The sequence below is a fragment of the Sinocyclocheilus rhinocerous genome, unplaced genomic scaffold (assembly GCF_001515625.1).
Source record: "Sinocyclocheilus rhinocerous isolate Xijiao unplaced genomic scaffold, SAMN03320098_v1.1 scaffold1201, whole genome shotgun sequence".
NCBI lineage: Eukaryota > Metazoa > Chordata > Actinopteri > Cypriniformes > Cyprinidae > Sinocyclocheilus > Sinocyclocheilus rhinocerous.
The window spans coordinates 390,793-403,137 of record NW_015654059.1 but is presented as its reverse complement, the minus strand read 5'-3'; the positions used below and the strand labels follow the sequence as shown (position 1 = coordinate 403,137).

Sequence of the window (12,345 nt, the reverse complement as noted above, 5' to 3'; positions counted from 1 at the left end):
CAATTAAACATGATTAAATAACTATTAATTATCATAAATTATTTATTTACAGCATATGAATATTCACGTGGCTATCCTTTACTGCACATTATGAGGCACTGTTCAAACCATAGCCCATTACATTTGAGTTAATGATGTTGCATTGTATTTGCATCGCAACGCTATTTTTTTTAGGCGTCTAGCATGACATCACACAGCTGCATGGTCTTTTAGCCAATCACACGCAGGTAAACAGCGCCGTGTTTCGCATAGTTTCAGCAGCCCTCCCTGTCTTAACTTTGCAGACAGGGCAGGTGGCAGCAGTTGTCATGGAGATAACTGCAGGCCCGGCGTCGGTGCGAGGGGTTGTTTCCATGGAGATCCCGCCCCGAGGTGCGCTGGCAGCGGTAGAGGAGGACGAGGAGAACGAGCAGTCGGGCTCCGAGGAGCGGCTGCAGCATCCCGGCCAGCTCCGCCGCCGCGGCCCGACCTCCCGCCAGGGAAACTTTTACATGCTCATCGTGATCGGAGAGATCGCGACAGAGCACCAGCTGCACACCGCCAGACAGCACATAGAGCGCGGTGAGCCTCTTATTGAAAGCATGCCTCATCTGACACATTAGATATGGCTTATGATCCTCTTTAAAAACATTTATTTCATCAAATTATTTTGTTGAATGAATATGTAGCCAACTCACAGTGGATTATGACAGATACCAAATTTACTCTCATACCTATTTAAATGTATTAAGTTATTATGGTATTATATGTTATTGTAAAAAAAAAATCACGGAAATGGCTTGAATACTTCATCTTAACTTAATTCACCGCAAGTTGACACCTATATAAGCTGCATACTGTACTGCGGTGGGTGAGTTTATGTAATTATAGACGTACTTCAGTCCAAACGACGTCACAAATGTCAATTTCCAAAAGGTTCTCAAAGATATCATTTGCTTAATGGACATAATTAAGTAACTTCTACACATCGCCTGTCATGTGTACTTCTTTGGAGCGTTATATGATCCGATGAGACATTGCATACTAGTTCCAGCAGCAGCAGCAGCAGCACACTGCGGCGACCTCGCGTGACTGTACAGAGCACTGCGCCATGAATTGTGCATTTTTAGATGAAATTGATGAAGCTGCAGTTTTGATGGTCTGTAAGGACGGGGATCTCGTGATATTGCTGCTATTCAAAATGTTTTTATTTACCACTATGTTTTTGGGCAGGTGTTTAAACTTACTATAGGCCGGTGGTTAATTATGGCAGTAGGAGTGTCTCGGTGTTTATTTTTTCAAGCATAAAATAGTCAAGGAAAAGGTGCATACAATCTCAGAAAAAAGGTACAAAGCTGTCACTGGAACCCTAAGGTACAAAAGCTAAAAGGTGCATCTTTGTATCTTATTTAACCATAAATGGTACATATTAGCACTTTAAAGGTTCATATTAATACTTTAAAATGACATGTTAGTACCTAAAGTATGTATAATAAACAGTTAAAAAACTTTAGCCCTTAACTTGTGTCACAAAATGTGTTAAATATGTCTTAAAATAAAAGGATATACAATTTTTATAGACGTAAACAATTGAAGCACAGTAATTTGCTTGCAGAATTGTTAATTTAAATGATTTTATCCTTTTAGCTTGTCATAATAATTTCCATAATTTCTAATTGATTTCATGATAACGCCATTTTATTAATCTGTAATTAAATTAAAAATAGCCGAAAAAGTACAATGAACTTATCACTTGAACTTTAACATTTAAATTTTTGTGGAATGATTTTTTTTTCTACAGTGCACAAATCATCAATTAGTTTACAGAAAAGTACATTGAATTACAGTGTTGATAGTGTTTTCATATGGCAGAATAGAATCTAGTACTGGTTACTTTTTATCGTAACTTCTTTGCTTTAGTACTTTAAAATATGTTTTATTGTTTATCTACCAACTCATAAAAAGTTGGTTTGCTGAATAGACATCTTCTTTTCATAACTACTTCTGACATTTCTTCTAATGATCATGAAACTTGACTTTTGAGTGTAAAACATTTTTGTTTACAGCATTGACACAGTTTTGACATTAATCGCTTCAAAAGTCCATAAGCGACAGTATATAAAGTAACAAATCAGAGCTGCCAACTGCACAAACCTGAGAATCAACCAAATTAGAACATAATATTCAGGGTCAACAATGGTACACTTGTTATGCTACTCACATTCAGTACATTTACAATCCTGACATGCTCACTCTGCAGCATTCTCTAATGCTTGGACGTCTAGAAACCCCAGGATTATCCCATTCCTCCTGACAGACTTTTAATCAGCAATTAGCATATCGATGAGAATGAAATCAATACTGTAAGGAATGTCTTGTGTTTCTATAGGCTGCGGAAATCTTATTTTGAGAAAATAGAAGTATCGGTTCACAGCATTTCTGAGGACAAACACTGCAGTGTTTGCAAGATTTACACTTCATCTACAAAGCAAAACAGAATCTGAGGAAAATAGCCCTTCATCTGTATGAAGAAGAGAAGAGGAAGGACACAGCCGAGGAGAGTTAAGAGGCATAGAGATTTAGTTTCATTACCTTATTCTACAATTTGGAGTTTGAAGTTCAACGCAGTAGGAGCTTAAGACACATCTAAAATTTGGGGATCTTATGTAACACTCAATGAATGAATATTCTGAGCACATCACACTAAATCTCATATTTAGAACTGTATGGCAGATGTCTGAGAGCATGCTGAAAAACTGGGGCTGAAAAATCACAACCTAAATATAAACAAAAAGTTTCTTGAAATTAGTGAACTTAATTATTAATTAATTAATTGATATAAATATTTGAATGATTATTGTCACAAGTACAATATTAAAATATCAATATCATAAATATTAATAAAAATATTAATATTAATAAAAATGTACATTGAATACATTTTTCAACTGAACTTTTTACTCAAATTGTAATATCACATCATAATAAGTAATACAAAATATTAAGTAATATAATAATTTGTAATAAAATGGTGTATATACATTGATATAGGCTATATATATATATATATATATATCACATATAAATACTAAGTAATTATAAAAATAATAATAAAAAGTAATATAATCATTTGGAATTAATTAAATGGTGTGATATACTCTAATATATACATATAAAAAGAAATTTGTTAATTTTTCAACTCAACTTTTCACACATTGTTATAATATATAATATAATCATTTATAATGAAAAAAGGTATTATATACGCAAAAAGTGGAATATGGGTAAAGCTCATTATGTGAAATGAGGGTGTGAATGAACATTGCGTACACATGTAATTTCAGGTACTTTGCTCATATTGATCATGCCACATGTCTCTCTGTACCTGCAGGTATCCGTTCCTGGGACATCAATGTGTCAGAATGTGACCTGGACCACCAACTACAGCTTTTCATAACCAGACATTCCGCCCAGTTCTCAGCCGAGGTCAGAGGTCAGTCCGATTGAAAGGATGACATCTAGATCCTGCAGTAGAATTGAATGCAAATGAAGTCAGAAGTTTATATGAAAATCTACTGTATAAAAAATGATATGCTCAAGCTAAATGAACAATTGCAAGGATAAGTTTCCACTTATTTCCCAGCATGCCACACATAAATAAATATTTTCAGTTGGAGTCAAGCTGTTCATACACATATTGCCAGCCCAAGGTCACACTGCAGTGATCTTGCTTACAGCAACATGCACGATATGCAGCTAATGCAGCACTGAGAATCTCTCCACGGGGAGTCCAGCATGTGTGTTTGCACGGGTCCTGTTTCCACTGTACTGCCTGGCACAGTGGTAATCAAAGAGCTGTGTCAGGAGGAGAGGAGCTGCAGAGCCAGTGCTTGACTGCTGCAGTGTGTGTGTTGGGCGGGACGGACCTTGATCTCTGTAGTGGGTTAAGCTGAGGCAGAATCATAAAGGCTCAAATGTGGCTCGGTGTAAGACAGGCTATTTTATAAAAGTGATAAGCTGTTTTTGCAAAGACTAGCATGCTATTCATTTCCTAACTGCTGAGAAAGAGCCTTACTATCCATTTTAAACCTTAAGCTGCTGTCAGAGGAGGTGAGTGATACAGTAGCTGGAGACAAATTTCATGTAAATGGCAATGTAATTTAGCACAGAGTGCTTTTGTTCTGAATATATATAGGCACGAGACTTGCATGTAATCACAGATTATGTTCAAACCAACATTGACTGCGAATGTCATAATGCTTTCATATCACAGTAGAGCACTGCAAAGATGGTGTATTTCTGTAAGCCAAAACCCTTCAAATGATCAAATGATTGGCTGTTAACAAGTGGCTAAATGGGACAACATTGGTTGTTGGGAACATTAAACGTAAATACACCAAACAAAAAACCTTGTCTACTCACTAGTTTGCTTTGTGTTTTTAATTGCGCTCTCGCAAACTATTCTAACTCAAACCTTTCAGGGAAAATGTTTTTTTAAATAGAGACTGAAGGAGTTGTCGGAAGCTTCATGGTGGTGACGTTGAAGTCATGTGACTGTGATGTAGTTCATTTATAGCCTACATTTAGCTTTTTACTTCTGTCAAATGTATTTTGGCTTCAGAATTTATAAAAGCTGTGTTCATTTGTGGAGATTATCACAATGAAAAAACGTGTAAGAATGATAACATTTTGGTCACAGAGCTTATTTTCTGCAATAATCCAAAAGCCAATGGAAAAACCCTACTGAGTTGTTGCCAAGGGAACCAGGGGGATGCTAAAGTCCAGGTTGGCCTACAAACCTGGAGTTCATATTATTGCAAGCCCGGCAGAAATCCAAAAACCCAAGCAAGTCCAAAAGCTTAGGACGTGATGTGTGCTTAGATCAGATTGTGATGACTGGTCTGTGGGGTGATACAAGGTTAACAACCACTAAAGGCTGATGTCTTAGATTGTGCTTTTCTGTGGCTCAAGGCCTGTCAGACACAAGGCTCCCAGGCTGATGGTGCAAATGGGACCACAGTATTGATTCGACCGTATCATATTCAGCATGCACCTTAGCATAGATCAATAACATTCAATCTAAGGGGAATTCAGTGGCTGTCCTAGGGCACAAATAGATGTGTTTCTATAGTAATTGGGAACAAAATGATAGATTAAGTATTGGCTAATATAATTGCTTTGTCTAGGACTGATGGATGTTTTGTTAATTTTTTCAGCCGTATAAGCACTTGAAGTTGAATTCTTTTTTATTATTAAGGATATACTGTTTTTTTTTAAAATTGTGTTCTCAGTCCTTCCCTTTTAAATCTCCTTTATAAATATAAAATGATGAGCTGCTGCCATCTAATGGATATTATGAGTAATGCAGAACAATGTCAAAAGAGATTAAAAAAACAGAGAAAGAGACAGAAATCTATCTATCTGTCTGTCTGTTTGTCCGTCCGTTATATCCTCACAGCCCTTGGGTGTGATCAGTAGTTTGAAGCCCTTTGAGAACTGAGAGCTGCTCTTGCTGTTAATGAACTGCAGATGGCTAAAAGATACAGCTGTGTCATTCCTATTATGCAGCTCATTTTCATGTCCCGTTACATATGTCAGAATATATTGGATAAAATATTAAACTCACTTATTTTAAAGATGGAAATCATGGAATAATAATTATTATATTCACCACCATTCAAAAGTATGAAAGTATGGGGTCAATACGATTTTTTAAAAAGGAAATTTAAATGATTTTATTCACATTAAATTGATAAAAAGTGACAAAAACATTTATAATGTATAAAGTTTTTTTTCCAAATGAATGCTCAAATAATTTCAAATAAATTATTTTAAACCTTCTATACATAAAACAATCCTGAAAAAAATGTATCATGTTTTTCCACAAGAATATTAAGCAGCAACTGAAAATTCAGTTTTATAAATTATTTCTATTACACTGAAAAAAATTATTTTAAAATATATTAAAATTATATATAAAAATATTGCTAAAATTTTTAATACTTCACAATTTTACAGTTTTCACTGTATTTTTTTTTAAATCAAATAAATGCATCTTTGGTGAGCATAAGAGGCTTATTTCAAAAACATATCTTACTGGCCGCAAAATTTTGCACTGTAGTGTATATTTAATTTATCATAATATCACAGTTAAGTGCACATAAGAGTACATTTGAAATAATTTCATTCACTCTGGTTTTCATTCATGTTGCCATTTTATTATGTACGAACTTCTAACATGAAAAACTGGCAATTTATTAAGACATGTTCAAGGTTTTAACTAACAAAATGTTAGTTACCTAATGACATAATCAACAAAGAAATGTTGATTAAAGAACAACAGCACAAACATCTGCAATATTTTTGTGTTTATCTTAATTAAAAGCATTTTAGCCTGTTTGATTAAATTACAAATTACAAATCGTATGATAATTTCAGAAGTAAAGACAATGGTTGGCTAACTTTATATATATATTCTGAGCTTGACCAGAGCATATTTTTAAAGCCTATTGTGCCTGTTAACAGAAATACTTCACTTACAACACAAGCATATTCATATTTTTAAAATTACAGAGTTCAAAATGTGCTGTGTAACAGTACTGATTCCCTCCAGTGTCTGACAGAAACAAAGAAATGAGGCATTAACAATCTCCCAGATTAAATCAAATCAAAAACATCAAGCGTCTCACAGCAGGAATGACCTTGATCAGTCAGTACTTCAGAGTCTTGAGGTTTAGCAGCGGCTGGTGGCGAGGTTCAGGGCAAGGAAACGGCATGATCAGTGTTTTCATTCTTACTGAGTCACTCATCCTCCTCCTTTCGTCTTCTACTATGTTTCCATGGTGACCTGCATCTTGGCATTAGTCAAGGTGAGCGTCGATGTGAGGGGCTAATAAGTGTGCTTTGTGAGGAGAGAAGTACTATGTGCATATTATATCGATAATAATATGAAATCAACAACTGTTGTTACCCAATTAATATATGAATTTATGATATCTTAATGTATTTTAAGAAATGCCATGGGCAGGAATAGCGGCCTGCAGTAAAATAAATAGTTTTTGCTTTGGTAATATCAGATACTGGCATAATTGGCTTTTTATTAAACTGTGACCACCACTGCATTAGCTGCTTACAGGCTTCATCTCCTCAAATATCCTATTAGAGATACTGAATGAGACGTTTCGACCACTGTCATGCTCTGTGAGTCAGCGTTTGGGAAGACTGATTGTCTGCAGGCGGGAAAGTAATGGTCTGGAGAAGAATTTTCTTATATTTCCAGTCCCGTCTGAGTCACAAGTTCCCCTCAGACTCACTCACAAAGTCTATAATACCTAGAGAAGACTGTCCATTAGCATTCCCATGCATTACAAAGGCAGTTGTTGTCTTGCGTAGGACCGTAAGTGAAGTACGTGAAGTAACCAGCCAAACCTTGATCTCTTGACCTTGTCTATCACTTTGTGTCCTGGCTAACAGCACCTAGCTAGCGCTAACTAGACACTGACCCAGACATTCCCTCTCATGGAGTCTGACTATTATCAGTGATTTTTTTGCTAGTTTGTGTCTCCCACAAGACGGAGACCCTCAAAGCAATTCTTTACAATCCCAAACACATTTTAAGAGTGTTATTTTGCTTACGTTGCTAATGTAAATTTAGCACGCATAGACAAAATCTTTGCTTTAAAAGTTTAAAAGGAGAAAAAGTGAGTCATTTTCTTTAATAGTCACTGGGAGTGCAACAAGGGTCCTCCATGTACAAGTTTATGCCAGCCATTTGACTCTTTCCTTTTTCTCTCAGGATACACACAAAGGAAATTGGTACTCTAGAGCTGAAGGCTCAAGCAGGACCTATTTATAATGCAAGCACTGAGCCATAATTATGAATTTCACTGATGCTGAAGGGAAAGTGAACAATCACATGATTAAGGCCCAAAGCCAAAACTTCATACCTCTGAAAATGTTAAAAGCTCTTTTAAAGTAGGCTTATGTGTGTGTATATTTCTGTTCAAAAGTTTAGGGTCAGTAAGGTTTTTTTTCAATTCAGAAATTAATACTTTTTAAAGAAATTCATGTTTTTTCAGTGACAGTAAAGATGTTTATAATGTTTATAAAAGATTTATGTTTCAAACTGAATACAACAGTTTTCAACATTGATAATAATAAGAAATGTTTTTTTGAGCAGCAAATCGGCATATTAGAGTGATGTCTAGAGTGGACCATGTGACACCAAAGACTGAAAATTCAGCTTTTCAATTATGGGAATAAATTACAATTTGAAATACTTTCAAATGGAATCCAGTTGTTTCAAATTGTAACAATATTTCAAAATATTACTGTTACTGTATTTTGATCAAATAAATGCAGCATTGATGAGCATATAATGCTTCATAATATATTATTCATTCATTAATTCATATAAATCCTTCATTATATATATATATTTAAAAAAAAAAAATTTTTTAATTTTTTTTTTTTAAATATGAAATCCAGACTTCAGTCAGTCCGTCTCTAATATAGGGTTTGAAGAGGGATTCATAGCTGAAACCAGTGGAACTGTCTGCTATCTTTATCTGCTCATGGTATTTACCCTCTGACAGATGAGACAACAATGAGAAAACTGAGCCAATGTGAAGAGTAAGTCGTTTAAGCCATGGGTTTTCAATCTTGAAGATGCCACGGACCCCCAAATATGATCAACCCTAAAATTTATTAGGCAGCTGCACATTATCATTATATAATAATGTGAATATTTATTTTTCCTTCATTATATATATATATTTAAAAAAAAAAAATTTTTAAATTTTTTTTTTTTAAATATGAAATATTATAGTGTTTTAGAGCCATTCATTCATGCAATTTGTGCTGACATCCTGAACAGCGGAGGGATAGTCATGCATAATTGAGGCTGCTCAATAATTTATGATTTGGATATTGTTAACACTGCAGATTCGGTTTGAGTCAAAGCACTAAACCAGAGCGTAAAATATACCTGGCACTGATTTTAGAATTACTTCATCTATATGGTGTTTTCAGTGAATCATCAGATGGATGCATTGGTTATGACAGCAAATTTCCAGGGCATTTTAACAACATTTAATCATTAATTAATTACATGAATGAATAAACTACACAGAAGGAAAGTGAGAGAGAAAATCATTTGTTTGCTCCATTCATTTTATAATCACTACCCATATGATTGAGGAATAAAATAAGACATTGAATCTTCATAAATTGAGCCTTTGCTGATTATCTGTGCTGATTTGACTGTGAATTATGTCTGGAAAGCATATAAAAATAAATCAGATTGTTCCACAGAGGGGAAATTGAAAATATGTCCTGTCTGGTCAAGCACTCATTCAATAAGGCTGTAACAAACAAAACAAAAAAATCATGAAATGATAATGTGACATTTCTGGGTGAAACAGAGACTAAATGTATGGCAGAACTTGATTCAAGCCATTGAGAATTGACTGGATTGTCAAAGTGGTCTCTATATGACAGGTAGTTGGAATGGAGGGGCTGCAAAATAAGAGGTCTTGATGGAAGAGAATAGGCTCCATTTTGATTTCTTTTGAAATCTTCTTGACCTAAAAAGTGGCAGATATACGACTCAAAAACAGATAATTGGAACATGCTTGGATACTTGAATGACCTACTACTTCGGCATTCGGTGTGCATTTGATGGACACTTTAAAATCCCATGAGGTCGCAAAGTAAATTCAAATGTAGTACCTAGTCAGACAGTATGCAATTTCAGACACACAGAAGGTCTAGAGATGTGTTTTCAAAAAGTTAAAATGATGTTTCTTAAAAGTTGAACTTTTTTTTTACTTGAGCGTCACGCTGTGCCATGAGATGCAAACAAAAATGAAACATAAACTTAGCGATAAAGCATATAGAATAATACAAAATCACTGTACTGTTGGGATGAATAGGTACCAGCTACATTAAAGGGGTCATATGATGCGATTTCAGTTTTTCTTTCTCTTTGGAGTGTTACAAGCTCTTGGTGCATAAAGAAGATCTGTAAAGTTGCAAAGACTAAAGTCTCAAATCCAAAGAGATATTCTTTATAAAAGTTAAGAGTCAACCACACCTACCTAAAACGGCTCATTCTAACACGCCCCCACATGTCTATGTCACGATGTGGGAAGATTTGCATAACGCCGCCCAAATGTTCACGCAAAGAAAGAAGGCGTAACTTATTCTTGCTGTTGCCTCCGCCGCCATGTTGTGGAGTCGTTGTGTGTTTCGTTGTGAAAGCGATAATCAGTAATTATGTCCCCACTGGATGCAACAAATGCCTCGTTTGTAATGGGTTTTATTGGTTTTGTCTCGTCTAGTGATGTCCGGATCGCGAACGAATCGTTCTATTTAACCGGATCTTCTTAGTAAACCGGTCGAACCAGTTCATCAAATCTAACTGAATCGTTTGAAACGGTTCGCATCTCCAGTATGCACTAATCCACAAATTACTTAAGTTATTCGGTTTATAAACGTGCCTGACACTCCCTCTGATGCGAAATAAACCAATATCCCGAGTTATTCAGTCTGTTCTGTTCATTAGTCACTTATTTAGTTTTCAGTATGAGGATGGATACCAGATGTTTATAATGGGCCTCGGGTAAATGGCATATAACATGTAATAGGCATATATACCTTGAGTCTGGAAATAATGTTGAATGAATGAATATAATGTAATACAATATTAGACATGAAAGGGTTACTTGTGGTGCATTGAAAGTATCACTAACTCCCCCTCTGCGCTCCCGAACACCCATCAGTCGCGAGAAACACGACGCTCTGTTAAAGTGGCCCGCTTCAGCATACGGTATGTATCACTTTCTGTCATGCAGACTACAGAGACTGCGATCTAGCGTGCGATGCGGTCTCTGGCGTGACTTTTACGCAGTGTCGCAGTGGTCCGGACAAAGAGTCTTGCAATGCAAACAGTCAGTCTGACACTTTGCTTCGTAAGACTGTGACGTCGCGGAGGGTGCGTATCCTTATTTGACCGCATATTTGTCTTCTTCTTGACATTATTAATGAGTTTGATCGCGTAATCATGGCTTATGGGGCGCCACATAGGCTTTATGATGCGTTTTTGTCGCTATAGGCTACATTACGACGAAAGAATCAGGTAATTAAACGTCCAGACAGTCGTTTAAGTCTACCTGTAATTGCGACATGTCTGGGGGACGGAGTGTACGATCAACACCTTACTGTGCTTTATCCGAACTAACTGGATTCATTTAGGTGATGGACGGAGGTTGGCGGAGAGCTCGCTCGGACAGGCTAACTTAATGTTGCGTTGAATTTTTATTTATTTATTATTTAACAGGTTGTGAAATTATTTGTGCGTTTGACAGTAGCTATTTGAAGTGGTCTTGTTATTTTATTATTTTGTGCTTGTGCTAAATGACCACGAGAAGTCATTATTTGATGCATGACGCACTTCTACATTGAGATATTTTAGGGAGGCTGTGTTAAGATGCTAAACGTGTACGTCTTTGTCTGGAGAAATATATTATGCTCAGAAGTTGTGACGTATGATCTGAAGTGTTCATGTTAGAGTTGGTGAAATTATTTGAACGATTTTGGTTCATTAACGATTCTTTTAGTACTTTTGTAGAAGAAAAATTTGGACAAAAGAGACATCTATAGTTTAATTGGCGGGTGGCTGCAGCCAGAGTTGCTGCAACCATCCCGCTCTGCTCGAGAACCCAAATCTGCCAACCCACACACACACTCTCCGGCCCCTCCCACACACACAGAGCAGCGACTGCGCTCCCGAACACCCATCAGTCGCGAGACACACGACGCTCTGTTAAAGCGGCCCGCATCAGCATACGGTATGTATCACTTTCTGTCATGCAGACTACAGAGACTGCGATCTAGCGTGCGATGCGGTCTCTGGCGTGACTTTTACGCAGTGTCGCAGTGGTCCGGACAAAGAGTCTTGCAATGCAAACAGTCAGTCTGACACTTTGCTTCGTAAGACTGTGACGTCGCGGAGGGTGCGTATCCTTATTTGACCGCATATTTGTCTTCTTCTTGACATTATTAATGAGTTTGATCGCGTAATCATGGCTTATGGGGCGCCACATAGGCTTTATGATGCGTTTTTGTCGCTATAGGCTACATTACGACGAAAGAATCAGGTAATTAAACGTCCAGACAGTCGTTTAAGTCTACCTGTAATTGCGACATGTCTGGGGGACGGAGTGTACGATCAACACCTTACTGTGCTTTATCCAAACTAACTGGATTCATTTGTGATGGACGGAGGTTGGCGGAGAGCTCGCGCGGACGCGGACTAACTTTATGTTGCGTTTAATAAAAAAATAAAAAATAATTATATATATATAT

At 36.5% G+C, this 12,345-nt stretch overlaps 1 protein-coding gene across 2 annotated transcripts in view; it reads left to right on the top strand.

Moving 5' to 3' along the window:
- Positions 1 to 294: 294 nt before the first annotated feature.
- LOC107716682 (microtubule-associated protein 1B-like) overlaps positions 295 to 12,345 on the top strand; it is a 38,713-nt gene continuing 26,662 nt past the window's right edge. For both annotated transcript variants that reach the window (XM_016523190.1, XM_016523189.1), the window contains exons 1-2: positions 295 to 561; positions 3,371 to 3,472. In XM_016523190.1, the coding sequence (XP_016378676.1) occupies positions 309 to 561; positions 3,371 to 3,472 (355 nt within the window). In that variant the 5' untranslated portion in view covers positions 295 to 308. The remainder of the gene's footprint in view (positions 562 to 3,370; positions 3,473 to 12,345) is intronic.